Raw genomic sequence first — 25,531 nt, 5'->3', positions numbered from 1 at the left:
AGCCAGAGACATGATGTCTGCAAGAAGCATGTCTTGTTAGTCTCTGTAGGAGGAGTAGAAGTGTGTAATTGTTTTTTGACTTCCAGAAGCAGCACCAGATCTGAGCAATGCTTGTGTGTGTGTGTGTGTGTGTGTGTGTGTGTGTGTGTGTGTGTCTGTGTGTGTTTGTATTGACATGTAGGTGCTAAATCCTGGCAGTTTCTAGCAATTGGGGGTTGCATCAGAACCAGAAGTCAGATGACCAGATGTATGTGAAGTTCTTCTGTATAGCAATAACATTTTAGAATTAGGTGAGACAGAAGTTTCAGGGCAGTCTGTTTCTTGGGAACCTGACATAGAAGGATCAGTTACCTACTTCATCTTGCCTTGCTCTATTAAGTAAGTAGGAACATTAATTTTGTAGATCAGTCAGGAAAAATTAGAATAGTTAAGTATTGTTTTTCTGTAACTGTGTGAATCTTCCCATCCATGTTATTTTTAATATTTCCTGTGATTAAAACTCTGGTGTTTACTGTAAATAGCTATTTCATATTTTCATATTCTTTATTATTTAATATTAAATATATTTATCTTTTCTTTGTGGCTGGTCTTTTAGAGAATATTCTAACCTTTGAGAGTACTTGTATCTATTGCTAACACTGTGGCCACTCCTGAAACCTGGCTGTTTTGTCAACATTGCCATTTGTATTAATATTAATTTCACTCAGTATAATTGGGTACACTTGCTATAGCCTTAGGTAGCTGGCTTTGTAGTGTCTGGTGACAGTGATAACTACCTTATGGTATGGGTATTAGGATGAGCAGTGGGTAAATCTGTGCCAGTTTTCATGTGTATTTATAACATCAAATCTGTGTGTGTATCCACTACTTGGGGCAGGGACATGAAGCACTGGTTTCACAGACTTGGTGCTGGAGGACTTGGCTTGCACACTCAGCTGAGGACTTAACCCTATAGCTGTGATAGTGGGGAGCCTTACTGGGGCCCTGGAGGGAGAGACATATAAAGAAATCCAGATGCCGAGCTGACTATGTTCCCTTTGTGCTCTTAAGGCAAACTGTGCTTGATGGAGAGAGGTCTGTATCAAGAAATACTGAGTGTATCCATTTGTATTCCAATTGAATGTCCTTCTCCAGTTTCAGTGTTGAGGATTTAGGCTTCTTGATTACTGGGCCAGAGTGGGAACGTTGTTGTGTCTTTAGGCTTTTCCCGGTTAGGGGTCGCCACAGCGGAACTCCGGTCCGCTAATGATTGGCAGTTGATTTTTACGTACCGGCTTGCCAGGTCTGACGCAAAACCTTCAACGAAGGTACGCCCATTCACGCATGTCTCTATGCAGAAGACGCTCTAACTGAGAATCAAACCGGACAGCGTCTTACTGTGAGGCGACAACGCTACCGCAGCACCACCACCACGGTCACACTTATAATTTAATGTTGTATTCTTAGTAGAGACAAAAATGAAAATTGAGGCTAGTTGTCAATTATTCCCATCTGTAACTGTTGCCCATAGGGATGATTATCCCAGGCAGTATATAATGTGCTTCTAGCATCTTCTCCTTTAAGAGTATACTGAAAGCAGTGCTAAATTTGAGGGAATAGTGTAAACATTCTTAAAAATATCTCTTGCAGTGTAATCTTGGAAACGTATAAAAAAGGCTATACACCACTGCCATCTCATGGCCCCTAGTTGTCATTACAAAGCTTTAATGCATTCTGTCCTGTTTTTTGAAACATTACATTTAATCCAGGGTACATCATTGACCAAGATTAATGACCCATTTCTGGTCCAAAAAAAATCAAGTTTTTTGTGTTTCTGAAACTTAGTAATAAATGAATTGCCTACAAGTTTATCAGTGCCCACAAAAACAAAAAACACCACCAATATGTTTCATAAGATGCTTATATAGGGTACTTCTTTCCCTCTTACATCTAATGTCACTATTATGGAGAAGAGATTCTTTGTTTCCACATAAGGGAAGTTTGCCCCACGTAAAAAGTGCCTCATTGGCAGATGGCCATATACACCAACCATTCAGTACTACAATTAGTAAGTTGGCCTTGGACCTAGACGTTCAAATGTTGCTATACCCAGGAATTTTCTGGATAGTAGCGGACAACACTATAATAAGGTAATATATAAATAAGTAAAACAGCAGAAAGTTTTATCAGCTTTGCTGATTTAAACTCCAAACTTGGAGATCTGCAACTTTTTCAAAACCTGGAGGTGTCATCCATCTGCCAGGAAGAGAAGTTTTTGACAGACCACTTAGGCTACTTGTACTCTTTAACTCAAAGGTCTTCTGCATTTTGGGTACCACAGTTGTGTTGCTTTGTGTCCCATCTCACTGCTCAGCCTTCAAGGTTTTGCACAGTACATAAAATACCTTGTAAAAATTGTGAAGTGGGAACATTCTGAATGGATTTTTCTCACTACCTTGGATTCGTAGCTTACTTTTAAAGGCAAGGAAAGAACAGGAACATCTAATTCTGATTTCTTTCCAGTAGCCAAAGCAGTCATACTTTCTAGTATTAAGGGATTGACAAGTGTTTGTATTTCCTCCTTTAAGAGGATGTCGTCATGCAAATGGGAGGCAGGATTTTGCAGCTGTCCCTCCTGTCCCTTCATTTTGTTATAACAAAGTGAGGCTTTTAATTTTTAACAGATGTTTTTTTCCCCACAAATAGTTAGGGTCATGTAAAATACTGGGAAGGCTACTACTAGGACATGCTGCTTGTCAAAGCAGAAGAGATTCTTTTGCTGGTGTAATGACAGTAGTTTAGCCTCTTTGCAGTTAAGTCTATCCAGTGATGATGATTACCTGTCTTACTTGCTTAGTCTTAACTTGTGTTTCTCTTTCATAAAAGTCCACTGTTTTACTTTGCAAATTTGTCTTCTGTGTTGTTCTTTATTTATTTTACATTTGTTTACTGGGAAAGTCCAACTGGGATAAGACCCATTTTCAGCAGAGGCCCGGGGAGAAAGCTCCACATATAGAGATTATACAAAACTTGTACAAGAAACTATGCAAAAACTATACAAGACGTACAGTACCTTACCAATACCTAAGAAACACAGGATCTTTACACCCAGCTGATGTCCATAACCATTAAGGTATCTGGAAAATATCCCAACTAACATCCAAACCAGAGAGTAAAAAGGTCACACAGACAAAGCAATTAGTGAAAACAACTATAGGAAAAACATAGCCAAACCATGTGTTTTGTAGGTATAGCCAAACAATCCACTTATGCTGTGCTGACAAGGTCATAAGAAGGCCAAAATATGCATATCCACAGCTAGTGGAGTTTGGCTTTGTTGGCCTGAATGTATCCACAAAGACTTAAAAATATAAAGGTAAAATGCCATAGACATTCAGAAGCCATATGACTGCAACACTTGATGTCCTTAAGGGGCCACCTGCATACTTCCCATGGATCTCCATCACAGGAGGCCCAAGGAATCACACAGTGAAAACTCCAGCCTGGTTAGGTTTTTCTTGTAGTTTTTTACTCTCAAATCTTGCACAAGTAAGAACTATGGCCATGTCCATTAACATATTAGGAATGCAATACGTCTCCAGAGACCTGAGTTCAGTTACCTACTTGAACACCTGCTGGAGCTGTTAGGGGGGGGTGCAGGGCAGGAGTGATATGACTTCTCTTCCATAACTCTCTTCAGAGACTATGATGTGTGGACACATGCCTGGAGCACACAGTCCCATGGTAATGCTCCCATTGGAGACTGGAGGTCACATGGGAGTGTTTACTTCAAGGAGGGTGGTGTAGTCTTAAAGGTTACATTGTAAGAGTGTTATGCCCTTGTTGATACCCACTGGATGGCAAACACTAGATCAGACTTCTTACCTTGAATTTATCAATAGGTGTCCATGTCAGCCCTCTAAATAAGGTATTTCTCCCTTCTCAGGGTGTGAACTTTGTTTTGGAAGGGATTATGAAGCTTCTGTTTCACCCTGCATGCTTTATTCCCTTAAAATGTATTTTTCAGAGATTGTTTTCCGTTTAGCAAGAGTTTGAGTTGTAGGCCCTTATGCGGTCACTGCTAAATACATTTTTCAATAAGCCCTTTGTTATAATCAGTCATTTATGTATAGGGCTGTTACTAACATCATCATCAGTTCCCTTTTTCCCATTTTCCACATGGGGTTGGGGTGTCATGTTAACTATCACCATCTCTGTCGATTCAGTTCCACACTCCTTCCTCCTTTGACTATCCTGCCTAACTGTTGCAGATCTCTCACACAATCCATCCACCTCTTTGCTGGACACCCTCATTTCCTCTTGCCTTCTTCCTTTAGGTACCAAATCTTCTTCACCAAATTGTCTTCTTTTCTGCACATGTGTCTGAAACACCATAATCTGTTCTGTTTGATCTTTTCTGCAATTGGATATACTTTGGATTCTGCTCTTATGTCATTATTTCTTCACCTGTCCCACAGTGGGCACCCTACCACCTGTCTCAGGCACTTCATCTCCATCACCTCTAGCTTCCTCATCTGCTCTGCCTTTACTGCCCAGGATTCTGTACCATACAGTAGTACTGGTCACCCCACAGTTTTGTACACCTTATTTTTCAGCTTCTTTGACATTCTTTTGTCACACACTACACCTGACACACTATGCCAGCTGGCTGCAGCCCCTCTGATTCCAGCTTTGACCTCTTCATTCAGACTTACCTTTCTTCAACAATCCCTCCTAGATCCCTGAAACTGTTAACCTGTTCCACTATCCTCCCCTTTTATCTCAATTTTCAGCTTCTTCTTAACGGTTTTTCTCACTGCAAACAGTGGGTCAGTTTTGCTACATTCTGTTCATCTCCGATATTACTTTCTACTCCTCTCTGTATCCGTTTATCAATAAGCCCTCTCCAGAACTTTCATGCAAGGTCACAGGAGTTTTGATACCTTTGTACTGCCCACAGGTGTGGATGTCCCCTTTGTTCTTTGTACACTAGCATGAGTATGCTTCTTCTCCAGTCATCTGGGATACTCTCTGCACTGCTATGAGTACCCTCAGGAGTGATTTCTTTCTCCCCTGTCTCACCCAGCATCTTTATCATATCTGTTGTGATCTCCTCTGAGACTACTGCTATCCCTGACTTCATTTTTCTTAGTGCTGTTTTTCTTCTAGGGTGAGCTTCTCATCTTCTGTCATCATAAGCTGCGTCTGGGGCAGTACAACTTCCATAGGGTTTTCTTCATTCAGAAGCTGCTGGAAGTTTTCCTTCTATCTGCCTTTGATGTCTTGTAGACTGGTGAGCAGGTTGTTGCTGGCATCCCATATGAAGGGTATTTTACTAACTTCTTTATAGATTCATAGGTAGGTACTAGGCTATCTGCTCGAGGGCATTTAAAAGCCCAGCCAGAGTGTGTCAGCTTTCACCACACCATTGATTAATTAACTGATTCTCTGTCAAGCAGAGCCAATGAAGTGAACCCAAGGGTGTATTTTCTGTTACCCATCCACTCATCAAGGTTTCTCTTGAAGAGTGTTAGTGAGGGGCTCTGCCTAATGTAGTTTTGAATTTTGTTCCAAAGCATGGAGAGTCTCTGTGACAGGAATCTATCCCTTCGGCATGTTGTATTTATTGTTGTGGCGAGGTTTAGCTCACTAGAGAGCGTGGCTTGCAGTGACTTGGATTTCTTTAGGTGGAGCATGTCCATTAATTCTGAGTTGGACATGGCTTTGTAAATCAGGCAGAGATCACCTCTGAGCAAGCGATATGCCACTGTGTACAGCCGGAGTTTTTTCAGTCGGGCTGCATAAGACATATGTTTGAGGCCAGTAATCCTCTTGGTGAGGTACTTTTGTGGTCTCTCCAGCTGTTGGAAGTGTCTTGTGAGGTACATCCCAAATGGGGAATTGTACTCTGATTGGTCTGATGAGTGACGAGTAGAGGGGCACTTTAACCTCTTTATTTCTAGATGTGAACCCTTTAGTAATTAGATGGGCCACATAGAAGGATTTCCTAACTACTTTGGCAATATGATTGTCAAAGGAGAGATTACTATCTACCTGGGTCCCTAGATATCTTATTACCACTTCTGTATTAAGGGGGCTGCCACCTATGTGGTAATTCATGGTTGTTTTGTTTTTCCCAAATGGGATGACTATGCATTTTTTGGCATTTAGCTTGAGGCCATAACTTTGACACCAGGTGTCCATTCTCATTAAGGCCCTTTTGGAGGATGTCCGTGTCAGTTGGAGAGTCAGTTATGGCTCCCAGTTTGTAGTCATCGGTGAACTTGGTTAGCCATAGTCCTCCTGTGTTAGCCTGTACTTCTGAGAAGTATGTGCCAAACAGTAGGGGTCCCAGGACCGAGCCTTGTGGGACACCACTTGTGACTGGTTTAGAGTTGGACATGGAGCCCGCTATTCTTACCTTGTGAGTTCTGTCTGTAAGCCAGTTGGCAACCCATCTCTTGACGTAGGGGTTTATGTTCAGGCTGGTGAGATTTTCTGTAATACCCGAGTGGGGAATGGTGTTGAAAGCCTTGGCGAGGTCAAAGTAGGCAGTGTGAGCAACCTTTCCCTCATCTATGGCCTTGGTGACTGTCTCGAAGAAGTCAACCAGGTTTAGTAGGCATGATCTGCCCTTAATAAAGCCGAACTGGGTCGGGTCAAGTGTTTGGAGTTTCCCAGTGTCTTTGTTAATGAGTTCCATGATGATGCACTCCATAGCCTTGCAGACCAGGCTAGCCACCAGGGTCAGTTGTGGTCCCTCCTTTGGGGAGTGGAATAACCGTTGCTGTGTGCCATTCTATGGGCACATAGCCTGTGGAGAGGCTGAGGTTGAACAGTGTGTTTAGGTGCGGGGGTTAGTTTGTTCTGTAGTTTGTGCAAGACACAGCCTGGGACACCATCTGGCTCCATTGACGCTGTGTTTTTGGCTTTTGAAAGGGCTATTTTCACCTGTGCGTCTGTGATTTCTGGGACATTACACTTTTCCTGTATTGTTGTGGGTCCTTTTGGAGGTGAGAGGGGGGTGAAGTTTGCACTGAATATGTCTGCCAGGATGTTGGCAATATCAGTAGGTTTTGTATATTTTGTGCTATTTTGCACTAGTTCAGTGCATATCTGTGAGTTGCCACTTAGATTCTTAACATAGCTAAAGAAGGCTTTGTGGTTATTTTTTTAATCCTTGGCTATTTACTTTCGAAATTAGCCTTGCATGATTTTATGAGGGACCTTAGTTTTTTACTGATACTGATCAGGGATGTCTTTCCTTCTTGGGATTTGCTTTTTTTCTGAACTAGTTTCCTCTTCCTATTGTATAGCCTGTTTATGGCAGGGGTCCACCAGACTGGTTTCCTTCTCTTAGAGGAGTGAGTCTTGGTTTTGCTAGGGATCCATGCATCCTTGTAGGTGCTCATAGAGTGCATTTGTAAAGGTTTCTGCATCTTGGGCAGAGTTATCCTTTAGCATGGGGGCTGTGAAACTTACCGCCTCTGTCTTAAGTAAGGTGAAGTTTGCTTTAGAAAAGTTTTTTACTGTGGTTTCCTTAGTTGGTGGTGGTGGTGGGGGGGGGGGTGGACATCCACAGTGATTAGTTTACTGTCGCCCATGTTTGTGATGACCAGGTCCAATATGTTTTCACCTCTGGTAGGGGAGTTTACCAGCTGATCCATGGCATTTGAGTTGATGAATTCCAGGAAGCACTGGGCCTGGGAGTTTGTACTCGAGTAGTTTTCCCAGTTAATGGTAGGGTAATTGAAATCGCCCAATATTAGTGTGTTCGGTAGGACTTATATGTTTTCCAGTGTCTCCAGAAAGGTGGAGTGGTGGTCCTGGGTCATGGAGGGTGATCTGTAGCAGGCCACAATTTGCACTGCAGATTTGCCCGGTGTTAGTTGCACGTGGATGATCTCAGAAGTATCATGCTGTGCCACTAAGCTGGAGGTGTAGATATCCTTGATGAATATGGATACACCCCCTCCTTTTGTGTTTCGGTCCATGTTCTGTTGCCGAAACGTGTTGTACGAGTTGTAGCCCGGTAGTGCTGGGGTGCTCTCTGGAGACTTGAACCAGGTTTCAGTTACTGCACAGATGTCAATGTTCTCCATACTGAGGAGTGCTTCGAGCGCGTGCATTTTGAGATTTAAACTCCTGGCGTTGAGTAGCATAACCCTCAGTTTTTTGTTAATTGTGCTGTTTATGGAGGTGGGTTTGACTTTTGAACGTTGCCTAAAAAAGGCACTATGGGGGCAACAAGAGCCTTGGCCAGTATTCAGAAGCCTAGGGGTGACAGGTGCAAGCCATCTCTTGCGAGGAGTGCGGCTTGTCGAGCATGTCTTCCCAGGTTGATAGACACTGGATCCCCTTTGAATAACACCAGAAGCTTAGCCAATTGTTGAAATTGATAATTTTTTCTTTATACTGAGGTATCATTCTTGGTGAGGGCAGGATGCTGGTCAGGGTCATACAAGCCTGGGCTACATGGTCAGAGAGCTCTTCCATGTCTCTTTTTATGTAGTCCAGGGAGGTATGTCTCAGGTCATTCACACCAACATGCACAATGACAGAGTCATATTTGTACTTGTTCTGGAGTGACCTGAGTGCTTGTGTTATGTGGCGGATTCTGGCTCCTGACAGGCAGTTAACAGTAACCTTCTGCTTGTCCAGCCTAGTGAGTGGGACGTCAATGTGCCTGACTACAGAATCAGTTATTACTAGTGTGTTAGGTATGTTATTTTGCCTTAAGGGCTGTGATTGTGCGGCACACTGATTTTGTGTTTTATGTGTTGTCTGGTTTCTGACGGGAGGTGCAGGTTGTTTGGGTGTCTGCTTTGGAGGTCTCTGATGCTTTTGCAGGTTTTTATTTAGAGCCTCCGAGTATGATTTTGTGTATTTTTTGCCAGTGCTGGTTTCATAGGTCTATGTGTGGCTGGAGGTGTGGAGCAAGTGTTAACCTTCTCCTCTTGACTGTCTGCTCCAGTCTTGGGTGGAGACAGCTTAGCCTCCAGTTTGGCTGTATAATTACATCTCTCGCATATGTTAGTGTTTTGTGGTAGGAGGAGAGGGTTGTCTATGTACATGAGGCAGTTGTAACATTGCTTCAGGATACCCAGATTCACCAACTGGACTGGAGAGTACACCTGAAGTTGCCCTTTGGTCATGTCTGAATAGTAGTTTGAGCTGCTTAGTCACTTGGTTGATGAGGGGTGAAGAAAGAGTCTTGCCCCGCTCGGCAATCAAGTGTCAGGGTATATTAGTGCTTGCTATTAGGTCTGAGCAAATGCTGGGCTGTAGGATGCTTTTTGAGTGCTTAGGTTGAGAGTTAGACTAGTTTCAAGGGGAAACTGAAGAGGAGACTTAGTGGAGCCGGGAATAATTTAACCCTAGCTAACCGGCACTGCCCGGCATACAAAACCGTGCAAACGCGTTTTTTATAACAGGGAAATGAAAGAGAGAAATTAGCCCAAAATGGCCAATAAACTACTAACTTCTGGGCTGGAACCACTCCTCCAGGGACAGATAGGCTGCTCAAAGCTCCCCTCTCTCACAGGTGAGCAGAGAAACTTCCTTCAGTCCAAGTAAGGTATGGGCAACTCAGAAAATTGTAACACAGCCCTGAATTCAGCTCTAGCCTGAAAACTGGACTATACTAGCTTAGAAAGGTGGGAAACGAGAACATTTTTTTTTTGTTTGTTTTTTTGAAAAGATAAGGCAAAAACAGTAAAAAAAATACACTTAAAACAGCTTTAAATGACTACAAACGATCAGAAAAGGCCATCACAATTTAGTGTGTAGCCTACAACAGTTAAAAAAATTATTTAAACAAAAAATGACTTTTTAAAAGTGCAGGCAGTCAAATAAGTATAATATGTAAAAAAACAAGCTTTTGAATCACAATAAATGCTGGTAAATCAGCATTTAGGCGGAAAACAGTTAAGTACAGCAAGAAAGTATAGAAAACTGATACTTAATCACTCCAAAGTCTTTCTTCTAAGCTAGAAGGGTTGTATCAGTTTAAGGCTTTCTAATGCTTCTCAGTAGGTTAGTTACAGGAAAGATGGGAAACAAGTGCAGATGTGGTCCTTTAAACCAGAAAGCTGAAAGTGATGGACACACTGTCCAAATGGTCAATAAACTACAATTTCTGGGCCAAGAACCTCTCCTCTCATGGTAGACAGGCTACCTAGTGCTTACCACTCCCACTGATAAGCTAGAAGGCTTTCCTCCAACACAGAAAGGCATGTGGGGCTCAGAAGCTTACCAACAGTCCTGGATACAGCAACCCTGTATCTGGACTAGGCTAGTTACAGGAAAGGTGGGAAACAAGTGCAAGTGCGGCTTTCAAACCAGAAAGTTGAAAGAGATGGAAAAAAATGCTCAAACAGCCAATAGCTACAATTTCAGGGCCAGGGACCACTCCTCTTGTGGTAGATAGGCTACCTAGTGCTTACCACTCCCACTGATAAGCTAGAAGGCTTCCCTCCAACACGGAAAGGCTTGGGGGCACAGATGCTTACAAAGAGTCCTGGATACAGCAAATCTGTATCTGGACTAGACAGTAACTAGTGACTGTTTCTTTGTCTTTGCCTTGCAATCTGATGTAGTTTCTTTGTGCCTTCTACTGAGTCGCTTTCCAGAAGTTGGTAGAGTGCCTCTGATCCCTGCCCTTTACTATTGCTACTTCTTCCTTAGCCTGTTTATTAGCCAACCAGTATTCCTTCCTAGCCTAGTTCGTCGTTTCTGTCTCCCATTTTTTCCTGCACTCCTTTCTTTTGATGACTTCCTGGACTTCTGCATTACACCACCAGCTTTCCTTATGTACCACATTTCCATACCTGGCTTGACCACATATCCATTCTGTAGTCCTCACACATGGTGCTGTCATTCTTCTTCAGCTCCACCTATTTCCTCCTCCTTTTGGGGTGCTATATCCCTGAGTAATTCTTTGAACAGTCATGCATTCTGTCCAGTCAACTTCAAAGTCTTCAGTCTGGTCTCTGACCTTAGAGCCTTCTATGACCACTGCTTGCAAATGATTGTGGCAACCAGTGACTTATGCTGTGGGCTGACTGTTTCACTGAGGAAGAATTTGTAATCATTGGTTCTACCCCCAGTGCCCTTTCCTTAATAGGAGGAAGTCTGTCTCAGTTACACATTGGCTACTTTTGTATGTGATCTTGTCTTTCTGAACCATGTGTTGACTACTATCAAGCCATTTGCTGATTATGAATAATGTCTTATCATTAGGCTGTAGTCTCATTGTTATGAGTCTGTCACTAATTCTGATGACATCCCTCATTGCTTCTGAAGGCTCTCTCACCACAGTTCCCACACCATTTCTAGACTGCCCTCTTCCTAAGAAGTAGACTCTGGATCCCAAGCCAAGTGACCTTGCTGCACTCCCTTTCCATATCATCTCTTGGATGCATTGGATGTCAAGCCTTCTCCATACTATCACTTTATCCTCTACTAAGCTCCATCTTGACAGTGAACCTGCATTGTGTGTAGCAATTTTTAATTCATGTTTGGCAGGTTAATTGATTTTATGTCCTGTTTTCACTCAACAGAGCTATCTCAGGTAACCCAGGCTGGACACAGTCTGGGAAGTAACTTATTGACCCAGGGCTGCTAGGACAATAGGGGCAAATACACCCCTCCCACAGTTAGCATGGGTCCCTGGTGTAGGTCAGGTCCTCAACCTACATATCACTAGTAAATACCCATGCCCATTTGACAACATTAGTCGTCACAACCAAATAACCTAGAGCCATATTCTAAATTGTTGAGTGGCTAGACCTGCCATGGCACGCAGTCTGTGATCCATGTAGCTGTCCAAAATGATTGGTCTGTACAACTCTTTCTCCTTTAGGGCACCATGTAGAGTCTGTACTGCTGCCCACAGCTCCATTCATTGGTTAATTTGAGGTGGAAATACTCTGCATATTTTGCAGACATGAATGAAACCCCACAGAGATACAAGAACATGCAAACTGCAAACAGAGACTGATTGTCGGTCAGGATCGAGCCTTGTACCTTGTGCATAGAAGGCGAAGACCTTAACCATTATGCCAACTCTTCTCCTAAGCCTAAGGCTATCAGTAACATTGCTTTGAATAAAAAGTGTAGATTTCTTCCTTTTCTCCTCATAGTCCTAAACCAGGTGAGTATATGTTGCTCCCATGATTCCTAGGAGACATTTTTTAATACTCATCAACAGTAAGGATATAAGAAGATGCTTTATTTTTTGAAAAAAAACAAAAAAAAATACTTGTTTACCCGTTTCTAAGCTAGTATAGTCCAGTTTTCAGGTTAGTGCTGAATTCAGGGCTGTGTTACAAGTTTCTGTGTTTGCCCATACCTTACTTGGATAGAAGGAAATTTCTCTGTTCACTGTAGGAGAGGGAGCTTTGAGCAGCCTATCTGTCCCTGGAGGAGTGGTTTCATCCCAGAAATTAGTAATTTCTTGGCCATTTTGGGCTAATTTCTATCTCTTTCATTTTACTGCTATAAAACCCGCGTTTGCGCAGTTTTGCGTGCCGGGCAGCGCCGGTTACCTAGGGTATAACTATTCCCGGCTCCACAAAGTCTAGTCTTCAATTTTTCCCTTAGAACTTGACAAACTTTCAACTTAAGCACTCAAACCATTCACTTCTCATCCCGGCACTTGCTCAAAACTCATAGCAAGCACTAATAAACCTTAGCACTAGGACCCCCCCCCCATACTGTAGAGAAGGACAAGGCTCTCTATTCGAACTTACCAGCCAATCAGTAAAACAGTTCACTGTACCTATCCAGGCATGTCCAAAGGGCAGTTTCAGGTGTACTCCCTGGTCTAACTGGTGAATCCTGGCATTTTGAGGCAATGTTACAATTGCCTCATGTACACAGACAACCCTCTCCTCCTTCCACCAAACACTAATACATGTGAGAGATGCAAGTATACAGCCAAACTGGAGGCTAAGCTCTCTCAACCCAAGACTGGACCAGGCAGTCAAGAGGAGAAGGGAATTACTTGCATCACACCACCAGTCTCACATAGACCTATGAAACCAGCACCGGCAAAAAACACACATAAATACACAAAAACATACTCAAAGACTCTAAATAAAAATCTGCAAAAACAACAGAGACCTCCAAAGCAGACATCCAAGCAACTTCCACCCCCCCAACACAAACCATGAAACACATACTTCACAAAACCAGTGTGCCATGCAATCACAGCCCTTAAGGCAAAATAACATACCCAACACACTAGTAATAGGTGACTCTATAGTCAGGCACACTAACGTCCCACTCACTAGGATGAACAAGGAGAAGGTTACTGTTAGCTGCCTGTTTGGTGCCAGGATCCGCCACATAACACAAGCACTCAGGTCACTCCAGAACAAGTACAAATATGACTCTGTCATTATCCATGTTGGTGTAAATGACCTGAGCCATACCTCCCTGGACTACATGAAAAGAGACATGGAATGGAGGAGCTCTCTGATCACGTAGCCCAGGCCGGTATGACCCTGACCCTGAGTAGCATCCTGCCCTCACCAAGAGTGATACCACGGTATAGAGAAAAAAATATCAATTTCAACAATTGGCTAAGCTTCTGGTGTCATTCAAAGGGATCCAGTGTCTGTCAGCCTGGGATGACATGCTCGACAAGCCATGCTGCTTCTCTAGAGATGGCTTGCACTTGTCACCCTTAGGCTTTCAAATACTGGCCAAGTTTCTTGCCACCCCCATAGTGCCTTTTTTAGGCAAGGCTCAAAAGATAAACCCACCCCCATAAATAGCACAAATAACAAAAAACTGAGGGTAATGCTACTCAATACCAGAAGTCTAAACCTCAAAATGCACGCACTCGAGGTTATAAGTGCAGTAAAAGAAACCTGGTTTAAGGCTCCAGAGGGCACCCCAGCACTACCAGGCTACAACTCATACCATACATTTTGGCCACAAAACCCAGACAGAAATACAAAAGGCAGGGGAGTATCCATATTCATCAAGGATACCCACACCTTCTGGTTAGTGGCACAGCACAATGCTTCAGAGATCATCCACGTGCAACTAACAACAGGCAAAACTGCTATTCAAATTATAGCTTGCTACAGATCACCCACCATGTCCCAGGACCACCACTCCGCATTCCTGAAAACACTGGGAAACATAAAGGTCCTACCAAACACCCTGATATTGGGTGATTTCAATTACCCAAACATTAACTGGAAGAACTACTCAAGTACAAACTCCCTTGCCCAACATTTCCTAGAATTTATAAACTCAAATGCATTGGATCAACTGGTCAACACCCCCACCAGAGGTGACAACATATTGGACCTGGTTATCACCAGTATGGGCGACCGGTGTTCCACATCAGACGTCATCCCCTCATTGGTTGGATCTGACCATAAACTAATCACTCTGGATATCCACAATCCTCCACCACCCCCGATCAAAGAAACCACCGTGAAAAACTTTAGAAAAGCAAACTTCACGTTACTTAAGACCGAGGTGGGAAGTTTCAAAGCCCCCATGCTAAAGGATAATGCTGTCCAAGCTGCAAAATCCTTTACTAATGCACTCTACGGGCACCTACAAGAATGCATGGATCGTGCTATCCCAAACAAAACCAAGACTCACTCCTCCAAGAAAAAGAAACCAGTCTTTTGGACCCCTGCCATAAACAAGCTATACAATAGAAGGAGGAAACTAGTACAGAAAAGAGTAAAATCTCAAGAAGGGAAGACATCCCTGATCAGTATCAGCAAGAAACTATGTTCCCTCATAAAATCATCCAAGGCTAGCTTTGAAAGAAAAATTGCTGTGGACTCCAAAGATAACCACAAGGCATTCTTTAGCTATGTCAAGAATCTAAGTGGCAATTCTCAGATCTGCTTGGAGTTAGTGCAGAATGGCACAAAATACACTGAACCAACTGATATAGCCAACATCCTGGCAAACAGGTTCAGGGCAAACTTCACCCCCATCTCACCCCCAAAAGGGCCCATAACTATTCCAGAAGAATGTAGTGCCCCTGAAATCACAGATACTCGGGTAAAAACAGCCCTCTCCTAAGGCAAAAACACAGCATCAGTGGGACCGGACGGTGTCCCAGGCTGCGTTCTACACAAGCTCAAAGATGAACTAACCCCTCACCTAAACACACTGTTTAAATTCCACCTCTCCTCTGGCTATGTGCCAACAGAGTGGTGCACAGTAACGGTTATTCTGCTCCACAAAGGTAGAGCCACAAAAGACCCCGGGAACTATCGCCCTATAAGCCTGACTAGCTTGGTCTGCAAAGCTACAGAGCACATCATCATGGATCTCATTAACAGAGACATTGGGGCCTCCAAACACTGGACCCTACCCAGTTCAGCTTTGTTAAGGGCAGATCATGACTCCTAAACCTGGTGGACGACTTTGAGACAGTTACCAAGGCTATAGATGGTCCACACGGCCTACCTAGACCTCGCAAAGGCCTTCAACACCATTCCCCACTCAGGTATTACAGACAAGCTCACCAGCCTGAACATAAACCTCTACGTCACAAGATGGGTTGCCAACTGACTCACGGACAGAACCCACGTGGTAAGAGTTGCGGGAGCTAGGTCTGACTCTAAACCGGTTACAAGTGGCAATCCCCAGGGCTCAGTCCTAGGACCCCTCCTGTTCAGCATATACTTCTCAGAGGTACAGGCAAGCACAGGAGGACTGTGGCTGACCAAGTTCGCAGACGACTGCAAACTAGGGCCTATAATTGACTCTCCGGCTGACACAGACATCCTCCAATAGGGTCTCACTGAGACAGATACCTGGTGTCAAAACCATGGCCTCAAGCTAAATGCCAAAAAGTGCATAGTCACCCCCTTTGGAAAAAACAAAGTACCCACAAACTGTCACATAGGTGGTAGCCCCCTAAATACAGAAGACGTATTAAGAGATCTGGGGACTCAAGTAGATAGTAACCTCTCCTTTGATAATCACATTGCCAAAGTGATTAGAAAATCCTTCTATGTGGCCCACCTAATCACAAAAGGGTTTGCATCCAGATTGAAAGAGGTCATTGGGCCCCTCTACGCATCACTCATCAGACCCATCATAGAGTACAATGCCCCATTTGGGATGTACCTTACAAGACACCTGCAACAACTGGAAAGACCACAGAAGTACCTCACCAAGAGGATCACTGGCCTCAAGGAGATGCCCTATGCAGCTCGACTGAAGAAACTCCAGCTGTACTCGATTGCACACCACCTACTCAGAGGTGATCTCTGCCTGACATACAATGCCATGTCCAACCCAGAATTGATGGACATGCTCCACCTAAAGAAAACCATGTCCCCTTGAGCCACATGCTCCAGGGCTGTAAACCTCACCACAACAATAAGTAGGACATGCTGGAGGCATAGATTCCTGTCCCAGAGACTTCCCATGCTCTGGAACAAGATTCCAATCTACATTAGGCAGAGCTCCTCTCTAACCCTCTTCAAGAGAAACCTTGACGAGTGGATGGGAAACAGAAAGTTTACCCCAGGAATCACTTCAATGGCTCTGCTGAACAGAGGCACAGGGAACTAATCTAAGGGGACGGCGAAAGCCAACACATTCCGGCTAGGCTTATAAATGCCTTCGGGCAGATAGCCTGGTACCTACCTATGAACCTAAGTCTTTGCCTTTCTTTCCAGGGAGATTGTATATTCATGTTGAAAAACAATCTGTTTCAGATTGGATTTTTGGCTTTATTGTAGAGTGTTATAACCCTGTACATAAGCCTTTGGAAGGGCACATCAGAACCTCTTCCATAAAATGTGCCCCTGCCTGTGCAACCTCCTTTAGAGGGTATTCAACATCAGATATTTGTAAAGCTGTACCCAGTACCCTTTGCATATGTTCTTCAAACATTAAAAATCCAATTGAGAAGGCTTTGCTACAAAGACCATCCAAGGAATGTTGTCTAGGCCTTCTTCTGCCTTCAGATTCAGAGCTGAGTGCTCTACCCAAGTGCAGACACAACAAAGGCACAAAATACCATAATACCTTTGTGTGAGGTACTCACCACAGCAGTAGATGACTGAATCTTTTTTGTCTTTACAGTAGTAGCTCCCTTCTTTGTCTTCTCATTACTTGCCCTCTTTCTAATTGTTTTAGGTTGGTTTTCCTTGTACACTGTTGTATATTGAATATAGTTTTCATGTGGGACATTGGGTTAGATGACTTTACAGACTTTTTTTGTTCTTTGTTGTGCCAATTAAACATTTAATATGAAAATAAAGAACTGGTTGTTGAATTGTCTTGGATATTTATATTATACTACAGTATATTGGTAGCACTTGCTATGGTCACTGGATTTTCTATGCCAGATTCTCTCAGAGAGGCATGCTCTTCAGATGATGCTACATGCTGGAGTCTCTTGGAGAAACTGACCTGCAAAGTATGTTTATGTTGTGGAGCAAGGTGGGTCTCTGTATGTAAAACTTTGTCTAGAGCTCCATCTCTGAGAGCTGCTTAGCCCCACCTGGATTTTGAATATCACTCCTCCAAAGAAAGTAAGTGACAGCCAAGTAAACACGTTATAGAGGGAATTATCTACTGCTATCCAGAATTTGTGTCAAAGGACCTCACACCTGTAAAGGTTTGTTTCCCAAACAGAAAGAGTTGCTTGGAAGCATAAAAGGATTTGGACATTGTTATGACGAAAACCTTGCGTAACTGTACTGTTTTTGTTTTTTTTTTCTCAGTTGTGGACAACTTGGCTCATTTGTATTGCACTAAACATATCAAATACCCTTCGAGTGAAAGGATTTATAACGTAGTGCTATAACAGCCACAGAAGTAGTCCTATTAGTACCATGTGCAGCCTCCTCCTGCATGGAACAGCGTGGGTCTTGAACATTACATAAGATGCTCTAATCAAAAACCCAGCTAATCTGTTTAGCAAATAGTTTCCAGAAAGCAGTTTGTGATCATACGTACCATATCCATTGTCCTGACAGAAGAAAGAGTAGCTGTGCATGGTGATCTCAGAGTACATTGATTACTACTGCCAAAACGGGGGTTTTCACCTTTTCTAGGGCAGGATATTCATCAGTGGTTGACATAAGTGTATAGTTACCATTTGACTCCAGCATCGTGAAAACTGGGAGATCTGTCTTCATAACATGCTGCCATATATGAAGTCCAGAAAGTAAGTCTTCAAATTTTTATTTTTAGTTAAGGCAGGAAAACTGGTTCAACAGCTTTACACATTACATTGTGAAATGTTTAGAACAGAGTACCAACACAAGACAGAGCAGTATATACAAAGTGAATACCTTGTTCACTCTTACAAACTATAGTTAATACAATCATAAATTTAACAGAGGTGACCACCCACCATTCTCCTAGTGATGGCTGCTCAGATTCGGTTTAAATGTAATAAAATTAGGTAAACTCCTTATAGTCAGTCCAAAAGTTCCATGGTTTACAGTGCTAAAGAAAAATCTGTTTTTCAGAGAGAATTTTGGTCAATCCAACAGAGAGCTGTAAAAGAAAAACTTTTATCAATCACTTTTGAGAAAATTCCGTTGAGTTGTTTTTCTTTCATTCATCCAAAGTTGTAATGAAAAAAAAAATCCAAACAGGCAGTTCAAATAGTTTGAGCACTTTCACCTAAAATAAAAGTGGGCTTTCTTAGATTAATAGCATTATCTGATCAGTATATTTGGATCAATTTATATTGTTTGGTCAGTGGGGATGGTAGTGTAAGGCAGGGTCACATCATAGTTTACTGATCAATGGTGGGAATCAAGGACATTGGGGGCATACACACTGTACTGATTTCAGTACATCTTTGGAAGAAGGGTAGATCCAGCACTAGGCGACCTGAAAGTGGGCCCCTGCTGGTTGGGAGGGGGCTGTAGAAAACATGGGTGTTTTTTTAAATGCACGTTTGTGAGAGGGGTGTTCTTGGATGACCTCTATATCTGGTCAGACATGCCGTTGTGTCTGTACATGCATCATTGCACACACCTGTTATTCCTACCGCACGGAATTTAATGTTCTGTTCATTGCTGCTTCCAATTGTCTTTGTCTACAACAGAGCATGTATACACCTGCATGCGTGTGTGTGCAAAATGCCCCCAGTTAGGGATAACTCATGTTTAGTGTTAATTTGCTCAGGCTCAAACCATGTACGTTAGGTTCAACAAACAAGAGCCTGAATTCTCTACCCGTCACCACAAGTGTCCAGATTTTCACAGAATGCCTGGATTTTTGTTTTGTACTTTTGGTCTGTTCCTCTTAAATTTTTTGTTTTTCTAGCAAATCAGTGAGAACTAAATTCACTAAATAGTGACAGACATTTTAGTTTCAGTCTTTGTATATTTCAGGAAATGCATGGTAACACAAAACATTTTATTCTAGCAACTTAAGATTATACAAGCAATATTTATAATGTGCCCCTGGTTTTGGGCCTTTGTCTCCCCCCACCCCCATAAATTTTGGCTTTTCCAGATTTCTTATGCTACAAAGTTAAAAGAAGTAGTTGAGTGCCAGGTGCATTTTATAAGGAGCTGAGAGCTTTAGGGGAAGAGAAGTTTAGTGCTGCTTTTGCCAAGTCTGTTTACAATATGCAACTGTTGTTCACCAAATGATGTCACTATTGTGCTAAAGTATTTAAAAGCATTGTTAGTAGCACAACAGGAAGCATAATTGCTTTTGCTGCATAACGCTGTGGGTTCTACTCCCTCAGTATATAGATGTACTGCTGATAATGTGGTGTTCTTTAAAGGGGGGTGGATGCTGCAGTCCTGAGTATGTCCTCCTTTGGAGGAGATATCTAATAACTGTGAACCTGTTATCAGTTTGCCATCCATTCCCTATTGCAATATTACCAGCTTACCATTTTTAATGTAACCTAGGCAATTTATTCTTCAAGGGCAGAAGGCACTGAATTTGTAGATGAAACAGTAAAATATTAAGTTGTTTGCTAGCAGCAACCTCTTAATTAGTTACAGATCTCTTTAATGTGGAATTATTCAAATTATGTCAACTTCTGTAGAGATTATGCATATTATAGGTTCATAGTTGTGTACTAGGCTAATGGCCCTGGAGCCTTTACAAGCCTAGCCCATAGGATTACCCTAGCATCGTGCCACCCAACCTTATTTCCTAGTGCCTCTATCAAGTAGAGCCACTGGAATGATCCCTGGCATGAATTTTCTATTTCCCATCCACTCATCAAGATTTCTCTTGAGGAGGGCCAGTGAGGTGCTCTGCTTGACATGTATGGGAAGTCTGTTCCATAGCATGGGCAGTCTCTGCATTATTGACCTGTCCCTCCAGCATGTTCTGTTGATTGTGGTAATGAGATTGAGGTCTCTGGAGTGTGTGGTGCGGAGGGATTGGGATTTCTTTAGATGTAGCATTTCTAACAGAGCTGGGTCAGACATGGCTTTGTAAGACAAGCAGAGATCACTTCTAAGGTGATATGAGGTAGAGAATAGTTGGAGTTTTTTGAGTCTGTCCATATAGGACAAGTGTTTAAAGCTTAGGATCCTCTTTTTGAGGACTTTTGTGGCCTCTCCAGTTGTTGCAGGTGTCTAGTGAGGTACGTGCCAAATGGGGCATTGTACTCTATGATTGGCCTAATGAGGGAAGAGTAGAGGGAGACCATTACCTCTTTCTTCCTGGATGCAAAGCCCTTAGTAACGTGATGTGCCACATAGAAGGACTTTCTGACCACAATGACAAGGTGGTGGTTAAAAGAGAGGTTGCTGTCAGCCTGTGTTCCCAGATCTCTTATAATGCCTTCTGTGTTCAGTGGACCAGCATCAATGTGGTAATTCAAGGGAACCGGGTTTTTCCCCAAAGGGTGTGAAGACACATTTTTTGGCATTGAGCTTAAGGCCATGGTTTAGACACCAGTTGTTGGTCTCATTGAGGCCTTTCTGTAGGGTGTCAACATCACTTGGAGAGTTAATAATAGCTCCCAACTTGCAATTATCTGTGAACTTTGTCAGCCAGAGTCCCTTCGTGTTGGCTTGGACTTCAGAGAAGTAGATACCAAACAAGAGAGGACTCAGGACCGAACCCTGTGGGTCTCCACTCTTGAGTCAGCTACTTTCACACTGTGAGTTCTGTCTGGGAGCCGGTTTCCAACCCACCTAGTGATATAAGCCGTTGATGCCTGGCTTAGTAAGTTTTTCTATGATTCCTGAGTGGGGAATGGTATCAAAGGCCTTGGCCAGATCAAGGTAGGCTGTATGAACCACCTTACCTTCATCCACAGCTCTGGTGACTGACTCAAAGAAGTCGGCCAAGTTGAGCAGGTATGATCTACCCTTCACAAAACCAAACTGTGTAGGATCTAGAGTTTGGAGATTCCCTATATCCTTGTTTATTAGGTCAGTGATGATGCATTCCATAGCTTTGCATATCAGACTTGTCAGGCTAATGGGGCGATAGTTCCCAAGGTCTGTAGTTGCTCCTCCTTTGTGGAGACGGATGACTGTAACAGTGCGCCATTCGGTGGGGCAAAGCCTGAGGTGAGGCTGTGATTGAATAGGGCACACAGATGAGGTGCCAGTTCACTCTGTAGTTCATGTAGAACACAGCCAGGGATACTGTCAGGTCCCATAGAAGCTGTACTCTTGACCTTGGACAGTGCTGTTTTAACCTGTGCAGCAGTAGTACTGGGTGCCTGGCAATCTACTGGTGTTGTGATTGGTCCTCTTGGGGGGGGGGGTATAAAGTTAGCACTGAATCTGTCCGCCAGTATATTTGCAACATCTGTTGGCTCTGTATAAGAAGTACCATTGTGCAGTAGCTCAGAGCAAGTCTGGGTATTGCTATGGAGATTCTTTACATAACTATAGAAGGCCTTGTGGTTGTCTTTACTATCTGCTGCAATTCTGTTTTCATAGCTAGCTTTAGAGAATTTGATGAGGGATCTCAACCTTTTGTTGAGGCTGATAAGGGAGTTTTTCCAGTCTTGGGACTTCACTTTATTTCGCATCAGTTTCCTCCTTCTGTTGTAGAGTTTGTTTATGGCAGGGGACCACCAGATTGGCTTCCTTTTTTTGAGGAGAGCGTCTTAGTTCTGTTGGGTATGGCGAGATCCATGCATTTGTGTACATGTTCGTACAGTGCATTGGTGTATGATTTGGTGGTCATGCAACTATTCTCCATTTGTATGGATGCCGTGAAGTTAGCCACCTGTGTTTTTAGGAGCCCAAAGTTAGCTTTAAAGAAGTTTTTCATGGTGGTTACCTTTGTTTGGGGGGTGGGAGGGATGTGGATTTCCAAGGTAATTAGCTTGTGATCGGATCTCACTAGGGAGGAGTTGACTATTGGTGTAGAGCAATGGTTGCCCATGTTAGTAATGACCAGGTCAACAATGTTGCTACCTCTACTGGAGGTAAGAACGAGCTGGTCCAGGGCATTGGAATTAATGAATTCCAGAAAGCATTGGGAAAGTGTATTGGTACATGTGTTAATCTACAGGTAATGCCCGATGAAAAAGAAGTCTGCTGCTTCATGATAGCATAGAGGTGTGTGTGTGTGTGTGTGTGTGTGTGTGTGTGTGTGTGTGTGTGTGTGTGTGTGTGAGAGAGAGAGAGAAAGTGTTTGGAGTGAGACTGGAATTCCCTCCCCCTCTCACATATGCATTAGACACCCCTCTATGTGTATTTGCTCACTACATTTACCTGGAATACCCCTAGTCAGAAGGTTGATGTGATTTGTACAGTAACTGTAAGGATGAGATTGATTTTTAACTTATAAATCTCCTTGTGTAAGGGCAGATGTACCCATTACAGATAGATAGTAAGCCGAAACTGGTATATTAGGAAAAAGTGTAAACCTCTGTGCATTGCAATTTCCAGTATGAAAAATAGGAACTGGGCTGGCTGCCGGTTGTTTTAACTAATTAAATTTGTCAGTGATGTGAAGTTGCAGTTTTTCTGTGGTGTCTTGTTTCATTTATTACTGTCTCCAATGAAAAAAACTCCAGGGTGTCATATCAGATATGCCAGTCCTTGGATTTTGTTTTACATTTTTTTAATATTGTTAATAAATGCAATACAATAATCAGGAATTTGCACACTGCTGCTGATCATAAAACTGAAGTGAAGCAAAATCATACATACACGTTTTGCATACGTATCAACAGGAGGGTGGCTTAACAGTTAATGGGTGCCAACCGAAAAAAAAGAGAAAATTTTTATGAAACTGTAACTTGGTTGGAGGGGGGGGGGGGCAGTGTGAGCTGTGAGTACACATCTGAAAATCCTAGCTACACCCCTGGTGGGAATGGAGAAGTGTGAAAGGCAGTGACGTGTGTAGTAAAGAACATTAGTTATGCAGTTAACATCTTCATTAGCATGATAAGTGTTATTGGTTTAGAGCTCTGGGTATTGCAACACTCAAGTCATGCCGTATCCCTGTTTTATAGTACTAGTTAAACAAAACATTTTACCATTTGCTTGAAATCACTTTAATAGGACTTTCCATTTTCGGTAATAAAAACCTACCAGCAGGTTTTCAATGTTTTTATAGCTAAGAAACATTTCTAGCTTTTTCCTAGTTGCTAACTTCTTTTGGTCTGCCATACTGCTGAAAGGTGAAAAAATGTATTCAGTAATTCTGCCTGAAATGCAGCATTTCAAACTTTTTTTCTTTTCCAGTAAAATTATTTCCCTTTGGCTACTTCTGTATCTAATTAATTTAGTTAGCAACTCCTCTTTTCCTTTCCAGTCCTTCACTATATCTTGTGGCTTTATTGGCTTCCCAGAAAAAAACTTGGTTGCATCGTGGCATCTTTGTAGTCATTACAGTGGGATAAAACCTGCTTCCTTGCCTACGATGGGTAAACCATTGCTGGCTACTTATTGTCATCACTCCCTAGCTGGGCTCCCTAGTAGTGGGCCACTAATCAAGGCTTAAGCATCACTGATGCAGTCAGGACTGTATTTCTCCATGACAAAGTGCATGCTTATATCTGTTTCAGGCTTATCATTCACAATCCAAGTGCCTTAGTGTGGTTAGATTTGTCTTCATTATTATGATGTCATAACTGATGTATGTACAGTGCTGCCAGCTGTTCCTAGTTCACAAAGCTTGTTCATTTGTAACCAGTTGACAGAATGGACAACTCATGTTAGAAAAGGGGGGTGTGTTTTTCTCCAGCATGGGGAGTTGAGAATCCAAACCCATTAAAGAAAAAAACAGAAAGCAAAGAAAACAATGATAAGCTGCCTGTGTAGTGTAAAGGATTTGACCACATAGAATTTATGGGCTTGGACTGTGATTAATGAACCATATTTATGTGGGACATTATGCCTTTTCTGAAAAAAGGGCAGGTTAGTGTTCAGCAAGACCATCTTGTCAACAGGTTGCAAGATGGCTTTACTGTGAATGAAAGTCTTCTGTTTGTGTGATGTGTAAGAAGACAGCAGCCTGAATTCTGATGAAAAATGTGAGTCAGAGTAAACAGTCCCGATGGTTGCGTTTTCTATTCTACACAGCATAGTGTAAAGGTAACGGCTCTCAAGGGAAGAGCACCATGGAAGGTAGGAGTAGGTTCACTGCACGCAGACTAAAACAAGCAACACTTTTTTTTTATCAAAGTGCTTTGACACAGTTTACATAGGGGATGTTATTTCTCAGCTTTGTGTGGAGTAGATGTATGTAATGAACATTGTAATAGAAATTTAAAGAGATGGAGGTGGGCTCTTTAAAGGAAGGAAGAAGTAAAATACATAAAAAATAAATTACATATTTGGGATCGTTATACGCAAAATGATGGACAAGAAGATGTGTGAGAGTGGGTGAGTATGGAAAAGTATGTAGGCATGATGCAGACTCATTTTGAAGTTATGAAAAAATGTATGAGAATGGAAATGTTACTGAAATGTTTATAACTAAGGTGCTTGAACTTGAATTGCAAGTTAATATGTGAAGAGTAAACTTTTTAATAAAGGATTGCTGGAAAAGCGCAATGCCAAAGTGCAGACAGATAATCTTGACATAAAGTAATACTTTCAGAAAGTACCCTTGACAAGTGATATTTGTGGGCTTGGTATGTATTTTCTGTTTAGTTCCTTTGCTATTTTTTTTTTACTTTTGACTAAACAAATATTTTGTTTCTTTGTCCCTCCCCACCCATCGTTTGCAGTTGATCCATGTGGCGATCGTATGTGCAGGACACAATGCTAGCCGTGATGTGGTCACTCTTGTAAAATCCATCCTCTTCCACAGGTGAGAGGTTTTGCCTGTACTGGTAAGGATTTACTATGTTTATTTATTTATTTATGTTTTGTTGACCATGTGGTCCACCAGATAGAACACTTGTGGTGAAGGTCTAGTAGGAAAATCTCACAAGACTACAGTTTTTAAACTACTTAACAGTGTATACTTAGTTTTAAAATACAGTTGTACAGAATAACATACACTGCAGATTTCAGTAGTGAAGATTCTTGGAGAAATTGTCATTATTTGTTGTACAGATAAACCTTGCTGCTGACAAGCTGAATAAAAATGATCTTCATTTAGATTAACATATTTAAGCGTAAAAAATCATTGA

At 42.4% G+C, this 25,531-nt stretch overlaps 2 protein-coding genes across 3 annotated transcripts in view; one reads left to right on the top strand and one right to left on the bottom strand.

The window, feature by feature from the left end:
• The window catches only part of NAF1 (nuclear assembly factor 1 ribonucleoprotein), a 1,472,570-nt gene that overhangs the window by 932,449 nt on the left and 514,590 nt on the right, over positions 1-25,531 (bottom strand). The window lies entirely within an intron of this gene.
• LOC122794083 (LARGE xylosyl- and glucuronyltransferase 2-like) overlaps positions 1-25,531 on the top strand; it is a gene marked incomplete at its 3' end in the record, with an annotated part of 516,130 nt that overhangs the window by 239,888 nt on the left and 250,711 nt on the right. Inside the window, 1 exon segment of the mRNA XM_044062221.1 lies at positions 25,124-25,206. Within this exon segment, the coding sequence (XP_043918156.1) occupies positions 25,124-25,206 (83 nt within the window).

Source organism: Protopterus annectens, chromosome 2.part1 (genome assembly GCF_019279795.1).
Source record: "Protopterus annectens isolate FY-2018-M chromosome 2.part1, PAN1.0, whole genome shotgun sequence".
Classification (NCBI taxonomy): Eukaryota; Metazoa; Chordata; order Ceratodontiformes; family Protopteridae; genus Protopterus; species Protopterus annectens.
Note: the sequence above shows the minus strand (reverse complement) of the source record. Positions and strands in the feature narration are given on the sequence as shown.